Source organism: Parasteatoda tepidariorum, chromosome 9 (genome assembly GCF_982258835.1).
Source record: "Parasteatoda tepidariorum strain Cologne lab strain chromosome 9, Ptep-v5.0, whole genome shotgun sequence".
Taxonomy (NCBI): Eukaryota; Metazoa; Arthropoda; class Arachnida; order Araneae; family Theridiidae; genus Parasteatoda; species Parasteatoda tepidariorum.
This window is the reverse complement of record NC_141763.1, coordinates 41,136,487-41,157,577: the sequence shown is the minus strand read 5'-3', so window position 1 is coordinate 41,157,577 and position 21,091 is coordinate 41,136,487. Positions and strand designations below refer to the sequence as shown.

At 26.0% G+C, this 21,091-nt stretch overlaps 1 protein-coding gene across 11 annotated transcripts in view; it reads left to right on the top strand.

Annotated features, from left to right (window-relative positions):
* Positions 1-21,091, top strand: part of anne (polyamine-transporting ATPase anne boleyn) — a 94,905-nt gene that overhangs the window by 55,570 nt on the left and 18,244 nt on the right. For 7 of the 11 annotated variants that reach the window (XM_016069777.5, XM_016069773.5, XM_016069776.5 and 4 more), the window contains 11 exons: positions 2,956-3,113; positions 4,659-4,847; positions 7,799-7,860; positions 10,377-10,524; positions 10,863-10,979; positions 12,649-12,729; positions 15,231-15,387; positions 15,471-15,591; positions 18,940-19,064; positions 19,145-19,353; positions 20,929-21,030. In XM_016069777.5, the coding sequence (XP_015925263.1) occupies positions 2,956-3,113; positions 4,659-4,847; positions 7,799-7,860; positions 10,377-10,524; positions 10,863-10,979; positions 12,649-12,729; positions 15,231-15,387; positions 15,471-15,591; positions 18,940-19,064; positions 19,145-19,353; positions 20,929-21,030 (1,469 nt within the window). The remainder of the gene's footprint in view (positions 1-2,955; positions 3,114-4,658; positions 4,848-7,798; positions 7,861-10,376; positions 10,525-10,862; positions 10,980-12,648; positions 12,730-15,230; positions 15,388-15,470; positions 15,592-18,939; positions 19,065-19,144; positions 19,354-20,928; positions 21,031-21,091) is intronic. The other 4 variants (XM_071187212.2, XM_016069774.5, XM_071187211.2 and 1 more) reach the window with 1 other exon arrangement.

Genomic DNA, 21,091 nt, shown 5'->3' with positions numbered 1-21,091 from the left:
ATTGCCAAATTTTAATAGCAAAAGAAAATTTTTTCTCTTGTTGATTTCATCGTTATTGATGTACCATCGTCTTCGTCAATGGAAAGCTAATGGCCTTCTTGCGCTATTCTATTTATAGATTAGTACCACGATCCTTGAATTAACTAGGGGACCATCCACTAAGTACATAATTTCATGTTGATCCTCAGAACAGTCAAGAATCACAAAGCTTCATAACCTCAAACTTTCTATCTCCGTTTTATTCATGTAATTAGATAAAGATAAGATTAAATAAGGATAAGAACTAATTGAGTTTCATAACTTAAATTTTTTATCTGAGGGACCATCCACTAATTGCAGATTGTTTTTAAACAATTATTTTACTTTGTTACTTTTTAAAAAAAAAAAACTTTTTTTTACTTATTGCATTTTATTATTGTATTATTACCTTCAAAATTTTCAGTGCTCTTATTTTGTTTTAGGAAATAACTTAATAATATTTAGAGGCAAGATTTTAAATAAGTATGAAGAGAGGGGTTTTCAATATTTTAAATGCAGCAAAAAATCTTATGTTTTTCAGATTTGTCATTCAAAAATACTTTAATTCATCTCTTAATGATTTGATTTAAAGCAACTGATATAAAAAATTTTAATTATCACAGATTTGCTAAATATTATGAGTGTAGGGACAATATAATAATTTACTTCTGAAAAATTTTTTTTTAGCTTCAATACTCATTGTATTTGCATTTAAAAATTATTAAATTTTTTTAATCATTTCATCAATGCAGTACTTTATAAATAACCAATTTTAATAAAAATTTATAAGGGGCCATTCACTAATTTACATTTGTAATATAAATTTATTAAAGTTTTCGTAATTTGCTTAATTCTTTACATATTTTTATAAATTTGGTATGATCAATATTAATCTTGTTAATGTTGTGTTGAATATACTATTACAAATAACATTTATTTAAATTTTAATAAAATTACACTCGATAACCTTAAATAATAGTTAAATTAATTAGAGTTTTGAATTACCTTTTACAGAATTAAATAAAGTAATTATTAATTTAAAAAATAGTATGAGCCACTCAATGTTGAATTTATTAAATTTTTTTTTAATATTTCGGCAATATTAAATAAATTTTTAGGTCTTTTCCACACTGAAACACCATTGATTCACTTGCTGTATGATGAAATGGTGTTCCTAGTTAAAGCATTGTTAGGGCGTTTTTTTAAAGAGTTTTGGTTTTCATGTTTGTCAGGAAAGGACTTAAAATCATTGGATGTAAAAAACGCAGAAATTTGGCAAAATTCAAATTTAATAGATGTTGGACTAGATACCACAAAGGTGATGACATCCTTATCTTCTTCAGAAAAAAAATTATGTATTTAGGTGTCAGATCTTTTTACTTGGCATGCTCAAAACATTTATTAAAAGCATTGCCTCTAAAAAATAGGTTACTGCGCCCTCTTAAAGTGTTGCATCTTGTAATGAGAATGGAAGAAACTTCTATTAAGTCAATAAGATATCTGGCAACAGTAACCCCATCCATTATAAAACCTGGAGAGGCATCTTTGTTACTAGATGAAGGGGGCAAGGTTACATGGGGAACCAGAAGGTTATTCTGATTCAAATGAATATGCACAAATTGATGTGTTTTGGAAAAACTATTTTGTGAAGAAAGATAATTTGGGAAATATCAAATATCCTCTTATAACAAAGCTCTATTGTGCGTACCACATGGGAATGCCGATGTTGAAAGAGGTTTAAGTGTGAACAAAAAGCTACTTGACAATAAGGCAAGTTTAAATTTGCATAGTGTTAATGGTTTGAGAGAAGTTGTGTCACATATCAACAAAATAGGGGTTTAAATAACTTTTAAGTTGACAAAGATATGATTAAAGTGGCTCGTACAGCATTTAAAAATTATTCTGCTCGACTAGAGGTTGAGAAAAAAGAAAGCAAAAAACACTGAAACTGAGGAAAGCAGATTGAAAGCTGCTGAAATTGATTTGCAAAAAAAAATTGAAGGCTTCTCAAGATCTCTTAGCCGCAGCTGAAAAAATATTAAAGATGGGTAAAATAATAAAGACATGTTGATTATAGAAAGCGGACGGATCCTCTTATCTGAGGCTAAGTCGAGGATAACAGAATATTTAACAGCATTGGAAGGTACCAAAAAGAAACTTAATTTGTTAATGCAGGGACCTTCAAAAAAGTGTAAAAAATAAGATATGTTATTAATGGACAAAATTAAAAATTCTTGTTATTAAATTCTTCTTTTAATTCTATTTATTAAATATGCTCCAAATCTTTGTTTTGCTGCTCCAAAATTGCTTTTTTGTTGCTCCAAAGATGCTCCAAAACCATGTTTTGCCACTTGAAGCCCTGATAAGTGTAATGAAGCATTTTAAAATAAACCACTTTTTGCATATTATGGGTATCAAAAAAAATTATTTGTTGAAGGAAGTTGATGATTACCATTCGTTGAAGAGGTTGTTGAATGCTCTTTTTTGTTTGAATGTTCTTTTTTGTTGTCCATGTATTATTCCAGTATGATGTAGGCAAGAGTGATGTAGATATTAAACAATAGGAACTGCTTTAATTAGGGATTAAATTTGGTTTTATTTTTGAAATTACATGGAGCTCCTAGTTAAAGACACAAAATTATAAACTAAATTAATAAATTGAAATAAACTAAATTGATGAATTGAAAATATCACATTTAATTTTTCTCCCTAAGCATGCAATTTTTATTTGCTATATTACTCTTATCTTAACTACTGTTTTCTGATTTTCAGTATGAATCACATTAAAATTATTGCTATTAAGAATATAAAATTATTATTTAATTTTAATTACTAACAGATGACTTGTTAATATTTTGATTTATTCTTTTTAGTATCAAATGGGAAGTATTTTTTTTTAAATATAAATTAATGTGCTTATTTTTCATTAATTTGTAGGTTTTTCAACTTCTAAAGGAGAATTGGTGAGATCTATACTGTTTTCCAAACCAGTAGGCTTTAAATTCTATAAAGATGCCTACCAGTTTGTTGCTTTGCTGTTTTTCATATCTGCATTTGGAATGGCATATTCAATTTATTGCTACATTCTCAGACATGTAAGAATCTTTATGAAATTTATTTTCAAACCTGTCATTTAGAAATTTGATTTTTTTTACTTTTTAATCAATATTTTTCCCTTTTTTTGGTGTTAATTAAGATTATGAAATTTTTTATTCATACAGTTATTTGAATTGATAAAAGTTTTATTCATTTATAAAATTAATTTTCAATGATTTTTAATATCACTGGTATTGAATAATTGTGTAACTCTAGTTTTTTTCTGAAATTATTTTTAAATTTTTTATTACGCACCAAACAGTTTTGAAAAGGATTACAGCATAAATATTTTTTAGGGAAGTAGAAATCGACTTGCCTTAATTAGAGTTAGTTAGACTAGGCATGGTAATGAAATTCTATCATTGAGAATTTCATTACCATGCCTAATTTCTGATGCGTTCAAAGGAACTAGTTTTCCAAGGTATCCTGAATTTTAAAATTCTAATTTTTTTTCTTTTTTGTGAAGGTTGTTATTTTGTTAGTTTCCATACGAATGTTTTTTTTATTATAACAATTGTTAAAAAAAAATTCGGAAACTATTAATAGTTTCAAAATTTTTTAATTTAACTATTTATAGGGTTTCTTCTCCCACTTCATCTTGTCATTCATAAAAGGTCTGGCTACTTAGTATAATACAATAAAAATGTATGTAATTACTCTTACTAGTATCTTTGATATTCTTAAGAGTGTACTTTGATACTATTAAGAGTATGATACTATGCTAAATTAGGTGCAAACTTGCATCTTGTTGTTTCTTAATAAAGATTTTTTATAAAAAAAATCCATTTTCCAACTTTGTTAGACTAAGTCATATCTTCCAGTAGTGCCTTATGTTCTAGAATTTAAAGGAAATTGTTTAACTTATACAATTATAAAATATATACAATTTTAATTGAGCTGAAAGTATAAAAGTATTTTAGCAAAAAATAAATACTTCTTTTCTTAAAAAAATAATCACTAAATTTATTTTTAAAACCTTGTTTGTTTGTTGTTCATTATTTTTATGAATTGTTTTTCCACATTGCGGAATTGTTTTTCCACATTGCAGAATTGTTTTTCCATTTTAAGTTATTTCCATTTTAAGTTTTCCTTGGACTTAAACAATTTCAAAATTAAGTTATGAAATTTGTTTACGAGTACTTATTATGACATTATTTGTATCTTTATTTAAAGTCTTTTTATTATATCAGTAACAATGTGAAAAGCATACTTTCACTAAATTTTTTACCAAAATGGCTAACTGTATAGCTATTTTCATTTCTTTAAATCGCTCATTTAAAAAAAAAAATTAGTTTTAGTCACATTTATTTGTTTGTTTAGGTAGGAAATAAGTCAATGTTAAAATACATTTCTTTTTGTATTTTCTCTTGTATAATCAAATTGGATGACATCACTTTTATTTTAAAACATCTTAAGAAAATTTATATTTTGATATAAATTAATATAAAATATGTATAAATAATTAGGTCATAAATTCAAAATAGTAATAGGTAGTTATCGAGTGTTGTGTGTTAATTTTTACTTATGCTTAACTTTTTTTTCAGTCTCCTATAGGTCAAACAATTGTTCGGGCTTTAGATATCATCACAATTGTAGTTCCTCCAGCCCTCCCTGCTGCTATGACTGTTTCTATTAGTATTGCTCAAAATCGTCTAAGAAAGCAAAAGATCTTCTGCATTAACCCACCAAGAATTAATATTTGTGGAAAGCTGAAATTAATATGTTTTGATAAGGTGAGATATAAATACATGTCTAAATAATTAAAATAAGTATTTACAATGTAGTTTTAAAAGTATTTTTAACTCCAGAGATAATTTTTTAGTGATTCAATCCATATGAAGTTTTTAATTTACATTAAGGCTATTATATTGAGGCATTTTTTGGTAAATGGAGAGAAATGTTTAATTGTAGCATGCAAACAACTTCAATTTAATTTTGTTTTCCGTTTGAAGATATATATTTTATGTGTTTAATTTGTAGGTAAAAAAAAAAGTGTACACAGAAAAGTACTTGTTGTGTTCTTATGCATTTTTTTATATTATTACCTTATTTCTTTGTCGTTTGCTATTTTATGGAAAGAGACAAATAAGATTTTCCATGGGAACAGAAAACCTAAAATTATCAAAAAATCCAATTATCAGAAAAAACAAATGTCAAGGAATATTGCATTTTCAGCTAGCATTCGTATAACATTTCATTAAACATTCTTGGAAAACTCTTTGAAAATAACTTATCTTAAAATAGCCAATAATGTGGTCCAAAGTAAATAAATCTAATGTCTACAATATTATTATAATATGTTTCTTGTAAAATTTCATAGCAACATGGTTAAATTTTCTTAGATTTTTTTAAAAATAAGAATATAAATCTATTCATTTTCTATTACAAATTCTTGTTTTAGATTTGTTTTGACTATAATCAGGGTTTGTTGATTTAAATCAAATGATTTTTTTAAAAAAATCATTGATTTAAATCAATTATTTCTTTTTAAATATATATATTGATTTTAAAAGTTAAAAGTCAGTGTTTTAAATTATTGATACTTCTGTTATTTTGTTTTCTTAGTTTTAAAATTTATTTTAAATAAATTGCTGCATTAATTAATTTTAGTTAATGAAATTACTTTCGTTCTTGGTGTTTGTTAAATCCCAACACATTTGAAATTACATTTTTAAAAATGTTTTGATTCTTGAGATTGAAAGTACAGATTAAAGTAAACATTTAATGCTGTCTTAATATAGACTTGCATAGCTGTAGAAAGTAATTAATAAGCATGATTTTTTTCAAAAAATAATGCAAATTATGTTAATTAAAATTCCACCTTTTGAATGAAGAAGTGTGGAATTAAAATCTACATTATATTTTATTGGTGGAAAATGTATATTTCTGAAGCTTGAGGTTATATTAAAAAGAAATTACCTTAATATGCCAAAAGTAGAAAAAGAAAAAAAAAAAGGCTGATGAATTCAGATATTTTTTTCCTGATATAGTGTCATTCTTCTCTTCAAAGTCTATTTGAAGCAGTAGGGTTATAATATGTTTACAGTATCTTTGACATTATCTGATTTTCTATAAAGAAATTTTGTGGAAAAAAAATTCCAATGAGTACATAGAATTTAAAAAATAATTTTTTTTAGCTTAACTTATCTATTTTGATATAAAGAATTAAAAATAATTATTTTAATATAAAAGTATATAGATTAAATATTTATCTATTTTTTGATGAATGTCTACATTTATAAACACAATCTGTTACATTTATTTTGTCATTTTAAAAATCAAGAAAAAAAGAGAAGAAATCACAATTTTAAATTAAAATTATGGTTTACTAATTGAAACTTTGTTTTAATAGCTAGCGGTACCTTTACAAATTCAACTTTAGGAAAAACGGTAGAATAATTTGACAAAATACTTTTCTCTTAAAATTTTATTTTTGTGTCTCGTAAGGAACGATAAATCCATATTTTTACCATATTTGTGTTGATTTTTTGATATGATTTTTAATTTTCACAAATTATGTCTACATTTTCAAAAAATAGGTTTACCTCTCAGAAAAACCTAGACAGACCCCTGAAGTATTCTTTAAATTTTCTATTTCATCTAGTCTTTAATTTTCAATTATGCATTTATTTCAGAGTGGTTGCTATGCATTCAAAGCTATGTATTATAATGAAAAATTATTTTAGTAAGTTAGAGCTTCTAAAATATTGTTATAATATAGTTTTAATATTAATTTAATTTTGATTAAGCATTTAAAAAGTTTTTTTAATCAGAAATGAAAGTTCTTACAGTGTATTTGAATAAAAATCAAAAAAATCTGATTTAAATAAAATAAAAAATCCGATTTAAATCAAAAAAATCGCGAACCCTGACTATAATTAGTATAATTTAGACTATAATTGTACTTGTGGTTCAATGACATTTTTAACTAGATTGGTCATAATTTATTTTAAAAATTAAGTTTTTATTATTCTGTCTCAATTAACCCTTTATATCACCTTGTTGCATATCTGCAACATACACAAAAAGCCTATGTCTTTGCCCCAACAAATTTTAAAGGACGATTTCGGCGATTGTCGGCCAAAACCAGTGCGCCAAGATGAAATTGGGCACTGGCCTATTTGGGTTAACAAAAGAATCAGATGCAAATACCCAAAATGCAAAGGATTTACACAAACTATTTGTGAGAAATGTGGTGTAGGACTTTGTTACAACAAAAGTAAAAACTATTTTAAAAATTTTGATATGACTTAAAATTTTTGAATCTTTCAATCTTAGTGCCATTTTTCACAATGCTGCAGGAATGCAACAAGCACTTTTTTGTCATTTTGCATAATGTTGCAGAAATGCAACAAAAAAAAATTTTCCGATAATTTTTTTTATTTTATGTTGTAAAATTTTTTTATTATTTTTTACATGCTTAGAATGATGTATTCCAGTGTATGAGTAATTTTTATTAAAATCAGAGATGTTGAGATATGAAGGGTTAAAAGTAAGATATATATGTGTAACTAATATGATTCGGTTAAATCACTCTATTACATCAAGATTTTTACATTTTTTTCAGTTCCTGTTCTATAAAATATTGTTATTAATAATTCATGTGCTTATGTGTTTTGAAATTGATATGTTTTTGCATCTCATTGTATTTTGAGTTGTTTTTAACAGTGGCTTTTAATTTTAGACTGGAACTCTGACTGAAGAAGGACTTGATTTTTGGGGTATCATTCCTACATTTGAGGGAAAGTAAGTATACTTCTTTGTTTTTTTCCTTCTTAACAATAACTTAATGCCAATTTTTCAAGCATTAAAATATGTTTTAAAAAGTTTTTTTTTTTTTTTTTTTTTTTTTTTTAATGAGTGAACCATGATGTACAGTCGTCTTCTACATAACTGTCATAAAGAATGATCATTTGACCAATAGATGTCAATCAATCACTTAACTTGAATTATTAAGCATTACTTTAAGTCTTAACTTACTAATATTGGAACAAAGCAATTAACAAGTGGCCTTATTTTACTTAATTTTTCGGCTGTTTTCTAATATTTTCCTAGCTGCGAACTTTTATGTATTTAAACTCTATTATTTATTATTTTTTTTTGCATTCAGGCTCAAATTTATGTTAAGAATCTACTAATACAGAAAAAAAAATCATAGTTTTTTTTTCCTTCCAATTTATGCTAATAACTGCACTGTTGATTAGAATAAGAAGTAAAAATTGAAAACATGTAATATCCTCTGCATTTTAAATAATTTCTTCAATTTTGCAATGAATCTTTAGCATTTCAAAAAATGGGAGTTGGCATTTTTCAGAAAGTGAACATCTAGAGGCAAAAGAGAGCAAAATAATTTTTGTGTGTGTGGGGGGGAAGAATATGGTAATTAAATTACACCCTGAAATTGCAGGTTTTTCATACCATACTTCCAAGTATAAGAACAAAGAGCAGAGCTTCTGATTTGTGTGCTAATTTAACCAAATTCCGCATTTTTAAGACCATTGATTTGCCTTAAAATCCGACAAAATTTTCATTGCGATCTAAAATTTAAAGTAAGAGTGGTGGCTCAGAGTAAGAATTGAGAGTTCTGGAATCTAAAGTTTAAATTTTAAAGCTTTTGCTAAATTGCGTTAATGAAACGTTTACCTACATGTGATTCTCCCGTCAATTCGAAGTATTATTATTTTTTTTGGTTAGTTGGATTTTTGGTATTTTTAATATTTGAAACAACGCTGTAATCCGCTAATATCGCAATTTATGTTCACATTGTGAATCATATTCATGAGATTTAAAAATTGTAAGACTTTACTCGTATCCACGTGATTTAAAAATTCAATATCGAAATTTGTATTTAAAGTTTTTTAAATCAATATTGCAAATTGTATTCATGCATTTTTAAAATCCAATAATGCAATTCGTCACTCGCGCGATTGATATTCATTTTCGCGCATTTGTAATATCAAATGTTGATTTTTGTGTTTATGCAAATTAAATATCTAACATCACAATTTGTATTTTCGAGTTCTTGAAATTCACCCGATTTTAAAATCCAATATCGCATTTCTTTTAAGAATTAAATTTTTTCTCAAATTAGGTGATATTTTTCATTAGTAGGTAATTTAATTATAAATCTTAGTTCTAAAAATTATATTAAACATGCATAGTATGTAAATTTATGTTGAGTTTTTGTTCGTAAAATTTTCTTGTTTTTTCACTTTGTATCGCAACACATATTTTTATCGAATAGAAATTGATGCAAATTAGTCTATGAGCTACAGAAAAAAAAGCCAGATTTTTAAGCTTTAAAAATTCTAAATCTCTACTCACAGAGTGTGTACAGACTCTTTATACTCCTTAGAAACTCCTTGGAAATAAAAGTCCCCAAGGAGTATTTGGAACTACTTAGATTTCCAAATTAGTCCTTAGAAACTCCTTAGATTATTGCATTGCATTGCATAGGTGAACTTACTAAGTCCGCTGATGAATTTGCTGTCTAAGCAGGGAAACTAAATGATGACTGCCAAAATCTAATAGTTTAAGAAAAACTTTAAAAGAAAAAAAAATTGAATTGCAAGAGTTAGAAGAAAAAAATAACTACAAATAATTTTAGTTTTACATTTTTCAAGCAAACTTAATAATTTACTGTGATTTTTATTTATTTATTTTTTTTTTTTTTTGTGTATTCAAATTTAAAAATATAAGATTGTTAGGTTTTTATGTTAATCTTTAACATCTGTACTTTAACAAGATTTATTACAATATTTGAAACTGTAAAATGTATTTATGTGTAAAAGTGATAGGTGATTATTTTTCTTGATGAAGTTTGACAAAGTCAAAATTTATTTCAAAAGGGTTAGAGAAAAAATATGCAAAATATGCATTTTTGCAAGTTCCTTATAATAACTGCTTTTTAATTTTAAAAAAAAACTTTCTAGTTATCTTTTACACAAAGTTTTTAAATTTTTGATAAGTCCTTAAATTTTTGAACTCCTTGGATTTCTTCTTCTGATTTCTGTATGAACCCTGTTCTCAGTGCTTTTAACCAATTTTACCAACTGTTCTTGGCTGTTTCTTATCTTATTGTAAAGAAAGTTTTAAGAAGATATTGTATTTTCGCATGTAAAGAATATATTTCTCTGACATTAGAATAAAATAGAATTATGCAATTTGTAAACTAAATTGTATTTGTTAAACTAAAAGAAATATGAATAAAGAATAAGAATTTGGGATAATTTTTGCATGCTATGATTATTTTTCCATTTTAGATTTAGAGAACTGGAACATACCGCTCATAACTTAAACGACAAGAGCCGTATGAAAATTTGCATGTCCTCATGCCATTCTCTTACTATTATTGACAATGAATTGAGAGGTGATCCAATGGATTTGAAAATGTTCCAAGCAACAAAATGGGTCAGTTGATTTCATTATTGATTTTCTTATTGTCTCTTGTATAAATTTCAATTAATTAAGTAGTTCTACAGCTAGTGAAATTTATTCTCAAAATGGTAGAAAAAAATGAATAAGTAAGAAGTTTTAATTAGGTAGCTATTTAATTTAATCTACCATTTAATAAAAAAAATATCTTTATTATTAGGTTAAGAAATCTGTTAATTTAAAGAAAGAATAAATGAAATCATAGTATATTGCTCGAATAAGTAAACTATCATTCTCTTCTTGAGTAGTGATGTGAAAAAGTATCTAATATATTTATTTGTTTTTCAGAATAATTAAATTAAGTATTTTTATAGGAATTGGAAGAACCTGGTAATGATACCACTAAATTCGATGTTTTGATTCCTACTGTTGTTCGTCCAACTACAGAAACACTGCCTTTATGCAATGGTGTTGAATCGGGAGACATTATGGTGAGTTCATGTTTTTTTTAATTGAAAAATATATGTGCAAATAACAGAGAAGAAAAATCTACTGGACTCTTAAAGATATGAATCTATTTATATTAATTAACTATAACGTATTACTAATTCTAATTTTTTCAAATTCATAGCTCTAGGTATTTTTAAGTTAAAAAGAGTGGCTTAGAATGACTTAAGCTTCCCATGGTTATCTTTAGTTAGATTTCCTTGGAAGAAAGAGTTTAATTAAACTTTGAGTGGGAATTTTTCTTATATAAATCATACTTTTATCTTGCAATGTGATTGTATCCTTCTCAAAAGGTGATGAAAATCCAGATATTTGTTTTATTTATAATTTTTCTAAGTTTTGTCTGTTTTGTATATTTTTTCTAAATTTTTCTTTTACATATTAGATTAGAATTTTTTGTTTCCAAATGCAAATATGCTTTACTACTTATGTATTTATTGTATGTAGCATATAATAAATATATATTTGTGTATAATTACATGCATGACTAAATTTTACTAAACAAGAGTAAATCGTAGAAAAAAATAAACTCTTATATTTAAATTTTTACAAAAATCATCAAAGAAATATGTTTTAAAAATTCTTCTAAAATTAAAATTTTCCTTAATTGTTACAAGCTTTTGATTTAAAAAAAACTATATAAATTAGTATAAAAATAAAGGCAAATTTTGTTTTTGAAGGAATTGACTACCTAATTTCCTCATGGCTTTTATCTATTGGGTCTTTAATAAATCATCTTATTTAAATGGAATGACAATTTTAAATAATATGCATATTTAAATATTAATATATTATTTTGCTCAAATATTTAAAAAAAAAATTTGAACTATAGTAAATAAGCATAAAACAGTTTTTATATTCCCTTACTGTATTTCTGTTGTAATTATTTTCCTTTGCTGTAAATTTTACTTGATTTTCCTTGTTTCACTTTTATTTTTATGTACTTATGCTTATTTATGTATATGGTGTCTGTTTTCTGTGCATCTGTTAAATATGATATTTAAATTAAAATATTTAAATTGAAAATCTTGAGGAAATTTTTTTGGTAAACATCTAATGCTAATTGGTTTGGTAATTTTATGTGCTACTCCACAAGCAAATAAAATCAGTAGTTTCACAAATTATCATTTAATTAAATAGCTATTACTAGTTTAATTAATTAATTTTTCTTTCAATTTCAATATTTGTCATTTCTCAAAATATCAATAATGGTTTTTAAAAAGATATCCAAAATAGTGGCTGCCTAAAATAGTAGTTCTGCTTCAATTTTTTTTCCTTCAAACATTATATGTGTGATATTTATCATGACTTTTATACAAGTAATTTTTTGTTTTTAGAATGACTTTTTATAATCATCAAACTAAAAGTAGGAATCTGGACAAAGTACATAATATTTGTCATGACGATTTGAGTGATAAATTAGAAAATGGACTTTTTTAATCAATTGACGTTATTTCCCTATTAAGTATAATTTAAGAATTCTTTGTGAATTAGTTTATCCCTTTTTATAATTTATATTAAATGAAGTTCCTGAAGGTAGGGGCATGTAAAAAAAAAAATAGCTGAATGAAATTATCCGCTTGGCTTTATCAAATCATCGTTATGAATCAGTTAAGGTTGTTAAAAATTTTCTATTTTATGTTTTGTTTACAGTTAACTCAAGAAACTAGTCATGAAAGTAAATTACTTAGTATACCTATGTCTCCTACTAAAGACTGCTCACTGCTTGAAGAGGTATTTTATATTTTCTTTTACAGCATGCTATTAGTTATCTTAAATGGAGTTGCTTTATTTCATTAGTGTTCACAACTATTTCTTTGTTTAAAAAAATGATCGAAACAAAATCGGGGAAATATTTATAATTTTCTTATATTAAATTATGATTTTCAGTTGATAATCAGAGTGGCCATAGGACAAGGAGAAAATTAATGAGAGGCCAAGAAACTTTGTTTTATTTTCCAAAAATCAGAGAAAACGGCTTAATTTGGGTTTTCAGGCAATGGGCAATCCCTTCCCCCTACGGAAAAGGGTGCAAATGTCTGTTCTGAAGTTTAATTTTGGTTCAATTTATAATAAATCGATGTCTTCTGAAATTTTTGTTGACTCATTAATAAATTTATATATATTGTATTTATGAAATTAAGTCAAAATTTTATTAACAAAAAGGGTTTCTTGAGCTTCAATGCGTTTCTTGAGATACAATGAGCTTCTAGTCATTTTAGTTACCTTGTACTAGTACTATTGGTACGTACTAGTTACTTGAGTTACCTTCGATAAGTCATTAAAAGCAGCAGAAGAAAAATTTGCTTACATTTCTGCTACTATTAAAACTGAATCCTTCATTAGTAAGTTTTTTTTTTTTTTTTTTAATTTTAAGTAAAAATGTTTTGTAATATATTTTACATCTTTATAGATAATACAGAATTGAAAAATCAATAATAAAATTTATGCAATCAGTTACAAAAATCAGAAAATGAAAGTTCAGAATCAGAAACTAACTATTTATTCATCAAATTTCTTTTATTTTACTGTAATTAAACTAAACCGAGCAACTGAGATTCTACCTAATTAAGAAAACGGAAGCAGGAGAAAAAAGAATTTCCATTTTGCTTAGATTAGTTTAAGGATCTTAAAAACAGCGTTGTTTAAATCTATGCTGTTTTTTTAGTCAGCTAACTATTGTTATATTTTAACCTAAATTGGAATTCTTGTATAGATACCTGGTTAAATTACTTTTTCTCTACCCCTTCCATCAATGCAATTCATTATTAATCCAAATTTTCTGAATTTTTTTTGTATTATTAAATTTCATTTAGATGTAATGGATAGCACTTTTGATGATGTAATCTTAGCAGATTATGTAATTATAGATAAATACAATTATAAATTTAATTATGTTATCATACTTTTTTTAGTTTAGCCTAGATCATGTGCTGTTTTTCTACTTTATGTGCTGTTTTTTTTCCAGCATGTTTGTCTGACTAGTTTCATTCTTGTTCTTTACCAGAGCTTTACCCCTTGTACCAGAGCTTTATTGTTATTACATTTCAGCCTGTGATCTTTTAATTTTGTGTATTCCTATGTGCTGAGCTATGTTTTTTTTCTTGACATCTTTTAATGTCATTTTTAAAGTAAAATAATTATGTTTATTTTTCTATTTTTGACTTGCAATCCCCCTCCCCCTCCTTTTTTTTTTTTTTTTTTTTTAATTAACCAATAAAATGGTTAGATTCCAAATACAGTGGATGCCAGATATAATGATCCCATGGTCTAAGCAAATATGAACAAACAATATAAGGTGAGGTTTCTATTTTGTGAATACACTAAACTCAAGTAAATATTTACTTTTAATTCCTAAATACTAGACTTATTTTGACAAAAACATTCTCTTATGCATATTTTTCAAAATATTTAATTTCTGCTCTAGCCTTAATTTAAACAGCCTTTTTTTACTAAATAACATGCCCCCAGAGTGCGAATTTAGCTGTAACAAACCACATGTTTTAACTCTAAAATAAACCACTTCTTAAAACACTTTACAGAAAGAGTGAATGTAGTTTTTCAACAAGAAAAATATCGATTTATTGAATTCTTTTTAAAGAGATATCCAGTCGTTAATGAGAGATTTAAGATTCCAATTTAAACATGAGGATGCAATACACATTGGCATTAGGTTATGACAAGAACTAAAGATAAGAGCAGTAGAATTCAAGATGTTTATTGAGAAAAAAATAATTTGCATTTTTTTAGACTTTTGCTATGCATTGATTCATTGTCAATGGGGGGGGGGGGAGTTGTTTTCGAAGTGCGGAAAGTTTAAAGCTTGCTTTTGGGGTGATATTCTTGAAATAAGTAAGAAAATGAAACAAAATATTGGCCATTTTGTTGTAACTGTTGAGTTTTGATATTTTAATGTTGGTTAAAATAACAAACATTCTCTGGAATATTAAATGGGACTTAGCTGTCCATATAATGGTATGGCCGTACTAATTGGGGATCTGCATAAACTGTAATTAGAAATTTTAAAAGTCTAATTTTGTTAAAAATATTTGTTGTATTTTTGTGGTTTTATTAAATTTATCATTGGTAAGTTAATTTTATGTATATATCTTATCCTGAACTATTTTTATAAAAATCTTCAAATACTTGTTTAGATACTCCAGGACTTAGTTCTGTTTTTCTGTGAGTACATTAATTGTGCTTCATAATTCATAAATATTTATTTTTATACTTAGAATCCTCCCTACGAAGTAGGTATTATTCGCCAATTCCCATTTTCTTCTGGTCTTCAACGAATGAGTGTTATTTGTAGAACTTTAGGAGCTGAACATTTTGATTTATATTGCAAGGGAGCACCTGAAAAAATAACCTCTTTGTGCCTTTCAGAAACAGGTTATTATTTTTATCTATGGTAACTACTTTAAATTTGTTTTAGGGCTAGGAAATTTGTTATTAAATTTTTTTTTTCTTTTTAGTACCAGTTAATTTCCCTGAATTGCTTAAGCATTATACTGTACAAGGTTACAGAGTTATTGCTCTTGCCTATCGAGAATTACGTCCTGATCTCAGTTGGCGTAAAGCTCAAAAGGTTAAACGGTAAGTTTGAACTAAAATCTAAAATTCTTTTTTAAGTATACCAAAAATGTTTCTCTTATTTTTCTTAATGTAAGTTTTGTTACTTTTCATATTTATTATTTAATATTTATTTTATTTGCGTAGAATTTTTTAAATGAATTATTAAAAATTATATTAAATTTAGCACCTGATGTTAATTTTTTGAAAAGTGAATGTATTGTATGACATATAGATTAAGTGAGTAAATTTAAATTATGTTACAATCTGATTTTATTCTATTAGTTTTATTTTATTTTACAAACTGCTTTTATTCAATTAAATTTATTTTATTTTACAATCTGATTATATTCAATTAAATTTATTTATATTACAATCTGCTTATTTGTTTTAAAGTAAAATTTGATACTGTGATACATTTTTGATGATTTGTTATTGATTTTCTTTTTCCCAAATTTTTGAGCTAAACCATGCTACAGAACTTCTTAACTTGCAGGAGTTCATGATTATGATTGATAGTGGTAGTGTTCAGCAATGTTCATGGCTCAAAAGAAAGCTCTTATGTTAATTGTGTATTTCATACAATATGTAGAAAAACATTTAAAAATAATACTCCTTTTATTAGTTAAAAGTGACATCTAGTTAAGTTAGAACCCTTAGTCAACAATAAGGGGTTTAAGACTTTGAACTGAAGCCTTATTTTAATTCCAGCCTTTTAAATTATATTTCAAAGGATAGACAGCAAAGAATTTTTAGTTGATAAAATATGTAGATTCTAATGTAATGCTTAAATCAATGTTAAATATTGTCTTAATTGTTTTCTGATATTTTTTGGGAAACCTGGAATTTCTGTTAGTTGTATTTGATGAATTTTGTATGTCTTTTCTTTGTTTTCGGAATGTTGAGCTTAGAATGAAATCCTGCATCTAGAATAAAGCATTTTTAAAGTCCTTAATGTTTGCTTTGATAAAAGAGTTGGAACTCTATCTTTTAACTTAATTTTTTTTAGGTTTTGTTAAACTGCATTCATGATTTACCGTCTTCCATTCATAAGAAAATTATAATGGTGCTTAATTCATAAATTCTGCAAATAAGATATCTGAATTTTTTTTATTTTGAATCTCAAAAATTTTTATTGTGGTGAGGCATAGAAGCGCATCCCTTACTCACACAGGCAGGCCACCCACATTGAAAACATGGAAAAATCAGGCAATTTCAAAGAAAAGCTGGAATTTTTCTCTTATTCTAAATTATTTTACCTTCCGCTTTATACCCACTTTTTTAGACAGAAATTAATCGCGTAACAGTTGAAATATCAACTTAGCAACTCTTTTTCTTGCATCAAAATTCGCTCCTTTATGTACTTGTTAAACTAGAATGCCGCATGAAACTCCCCCATGGTTGCTAAATGAATGAAGTAACCTTTGACCTCTTAGGAGACAATGGGACTATGCAGTTTCGAAAAGGCAAACTTTTGTAGTGTGTGTGGAAGAAGGGGTTAAGATATTTACTTCTGTTTATAAAAGCAGGATTTTTTTATATTTTAGTCCGTGAGCTAAATCCATTTATTGTTCAAGTTCGTTTCAATGCTTTGTCAGTATTTTTTTTTCTTTTGACAAAATGATTAAAAATGTTTCAGTATTTTTAACTTTATAAAAAAGCCAATCAATCACAATTTTTTTTACAGCAGTGTCGCTAACAGCAACATTTGTGGACAAATCTTTACTATTGTTACATTGATGCTAATTTTCTCGATTTCATCGTAACCTTTAATAACATGTTATAATTGAAAAAGGACATGTTTTAATATTTTAAGAACAAACTGTATGTTAAAATTTAATTTTGCTGTTTAAATGGGAAATATTCTATTCTTGATTCACAATTCAAATTGTGAAGTAATCACAATGTTGAAAGTTCCTAATTGTTGCTAGCATTCCAGAGATAATACTTCTGAAACTGTTTCTCCTTTTTACCCTAAAAATCTGGCAAGAACTAAGGAATGTATGAGAAACATGTTAAATGATGTATAAGCATGGAATATAAAAAAAAAACTTTAATTCATATGTTAATAAAACTTTGTTTTCTCTGTACTGTACAGGTACAGGTTTCTAGTTGTGAAACCATAAGCGTTTAACTTATCTAAACTAAAAATATTGGAATTCTTGAAATACTTTAATTTAGAAAACATAATGATATAAATTTTATCTAGATTTTTTTCTTTTCTTGAGTATGCAACAAGAAATTTGACAATTTTGTGTTTGCAGAATTTATCTTTGAATGCTAGATATTTCTTAAAACAATAATTCTAATTATAAACCTGCAACTTTTATTTAAACATTTGAATTAAAATGCTGGGTTAAGGAAAATATGATTACTGAATTTCATAAAGAGCTCTATTTAGATAAAATACAGTATAAAATGGCTTTATATTGAAATATCTATAAATATAAAAATTTATTGATGTCTAATTGCCTTGAACTAGTTTCTTTTGCTTAATGAAAATATATTAAACAATATTTATCCAAGGTTTTCTTTGGTCACACTGTATTTTATGTTTGGTACACTTTTCTAAAAACTACTTAAAGTAATCCATTAGAACATTTTTATTCAAGAAAATTAATATATTCTACAAGCTAAACATTTTATTTTGCCCAATTCTCAATTTCAATTTTTGCCATCTCAATTTTTAAAAAATTAATGTTCTGCCAGAACGTTAAAAAAAAATTAAAAAATCTTTCTAAGTTGTTAAGACAAATTAGGTTTGATTATTTTTTCAAGATGATATATTTAAAAAATAACATTTTAAATAAAATACTTTAATATCGGCGCTTCTCTTGTCCCATCCTGCACTTAATGAGGGGGGAAAGAAAAAAACATACAACACACTGACCAGAAATTTTCAGATTTTTACCTGGAAAAATCAGGAAAATTTGAAATCTGATCCACATTGTATGGATTATTTTTAAAATCTAGCAAGCTAAAAAAAAAAAAAAAAAAACAATTATCTGGAATAATTTTGACTCTATATTTTTACATTGTTTAAATGTTTTAAATGCATTACTGCTGTATGATATTTATTGTGTAGCATACATGTAGTGCCATCAACAAAAATGATAAAAGTTTATGATGCTTTTTTACTTTATATATTTTTAATCATTTTACAGTGAATTGTGATGTATAATTTATAGTAAAATATTGTAATTTTATGGAAAATGTTATCTTGTGATCTTGAAAAAAAATTATAGTACTATTTTTTCTTTAGTTGAAATTTAATAACAAATATTTTTATTTTATAAAACACATTAAAATTACAAATCTCAATTTTTATAATTTTCACTTTGAAATTGATAAATAAACATGTTTCATTTGTAGGGAAGATGTGGAAAAAGATCTGACTTTCTTAGGGTTGCTGATTTTACAAAACACACTAAAACCTCAAACAACTCCAGTCATAAAAACTTTGTCAGATGCCAAAATTCGTACAGTTATGGTGACAGGTTTGTAAATATATATATATGTCACATAAATCTTTATACTTTTTTCATAGAATTCTTTAGTAATATCATTTTTCTTGTAGGAGATAATGTCATGACTGCTTTGAGTGTTGCACGTGAATGCAGTATGATACCGGAGTCCGACAAAGTCATAGTTGTTAAAGGTTTTCCGCCTGACCATGAAAAACCTGCTTGTTTAAATTTTGAGTATGCTGATATTCCAAGCATGAGCCATTCAAACTCTACTTTATCTGAAGCAGTTTCATCAATTCATGGAGATTGCAGTCCTGTGGTAAATTATTTACCTTTCAAATTTTTTTTATATCTTAAGATCTTGAAATATAAAATTTAATTTATTCTGTTTCAAATTCAGTTTTAGCACATAAATATATTAGTTATAGAAAATTTCAGTAAAAATTCATTAGCATGTCACAACAGGGTGCATACAGACCCCTTATACTGCTTAGAAACTCCTTGGAAATAAAAAAAAGTCTCCAAGGAGTACTTGGAACTACTTAGATTTCTAAATTAGTCCTTAGAAACTTATTTAGATTATTGTGTTGCATAGATGAACTTACTAAGTACGCGGATGGATTTGCGAAAAAAATAAATAATTTTAATTTTACATGTTACAAGCAAACTTAACCAATAATTTACTGTGATTTTTTTTTTTTTTTTTTGTATAAAATGTCTTAGATTTTCCTATGTATTCAAATTTAAAAATATGAGATTGGTAGGTTTTTATGTTAATCTTTATCACCTGTACTTTAACAAGATTTATTAAAACATTTGAAACTAGAAAATGTATTTATGTGTAAAAGTGATAACTTTATTTATTTTTCTTGATGAAGTTTGACAGAGTCAAAATTTATTTCAAAAGGGCTAGAAAAAGATATGCAAACTATAAATTTTTGCTAGTTCCTTATAATAATTGTTTTTTAATTTAAAAAAAACTGTCTAAAAAAACTTTGTGTAAAAGATAACTAATTTTTGATAAGTGGATTTCTTCTTCTGATCTCTGTATCAACCCTGGTCACAGAAGCGGATAAAGTTTTTTTGTGGTATATTTATTATTAATCAACCATAAAAATTATAAATGTTATAAAAATTATAAATAAAAAAATTATGTCAATTTTTTTTTTGTTACTTTATCCTTTGACGAGATATTGACTATTATTTGACATATCTCATATTTACTATTAACTGTAAAAGACATTTTCAATTTTGTTTTGCCAGTTTCAATGACTAGGAAATTTTGTCATGTAAACCAACAGTTTAGTAAGAAAAGCAAAATGAATCTACCAAAAACTTAGATTAAGCTGGTCACATTTTATTGAAGTAAATGACAGATGCATAACAAAGCTTCCAGGCGAGACTGAAAAAGATGCTTGGTTACAAAAGAAAAGAAAAAAATGACTTGGAGAATCTTCAAGAAATTTATAAAATTATCATTAGCTTGATATTGCCAAAATAGTAAAACCATCTTGTTGTAGATGGTTAGGTCATTCATTTAGATATAATGCATATTCAGGATAAAAAATAATATTTTTCAAGGATTGACAAAAAGCAATGAATGGGCTCAAAACAGTTGCCCAGTAGATGCCTCTGCGATTCTGAAAGAGGTCTAAAGGAGATAGAATAAATAAAGAGCTATTGCGCTGATTAGAGTCAAATGGGATGAACTTGAAAAAAGTGCCTTACAGGCTGCAGTGTGAAGAGATCATCAGTTGTTAATTTATGTTTTATCTTAGGGATATTAGTAGTAGACTGGATATTATTCGTATAAGTATAACTTCTTTTTCTGTTAGTGTTTAATAAATTACAAGTATTATAGCTGAATAACCTGAATTTTTTCCCTTCCTGACAGTTGGCTCGTTACATCGAAACAAAGTTTAATAATTATCATTTTGTAATGGATGGTAAAGCATTTGCAGTCATACGTTCTTATTTTCCTGAATTGCTTAATAAGGTAAAATTTTCTACACATGAATATTTAATCTTAAATGACTGAATGGTTAAAATTTTTGAAT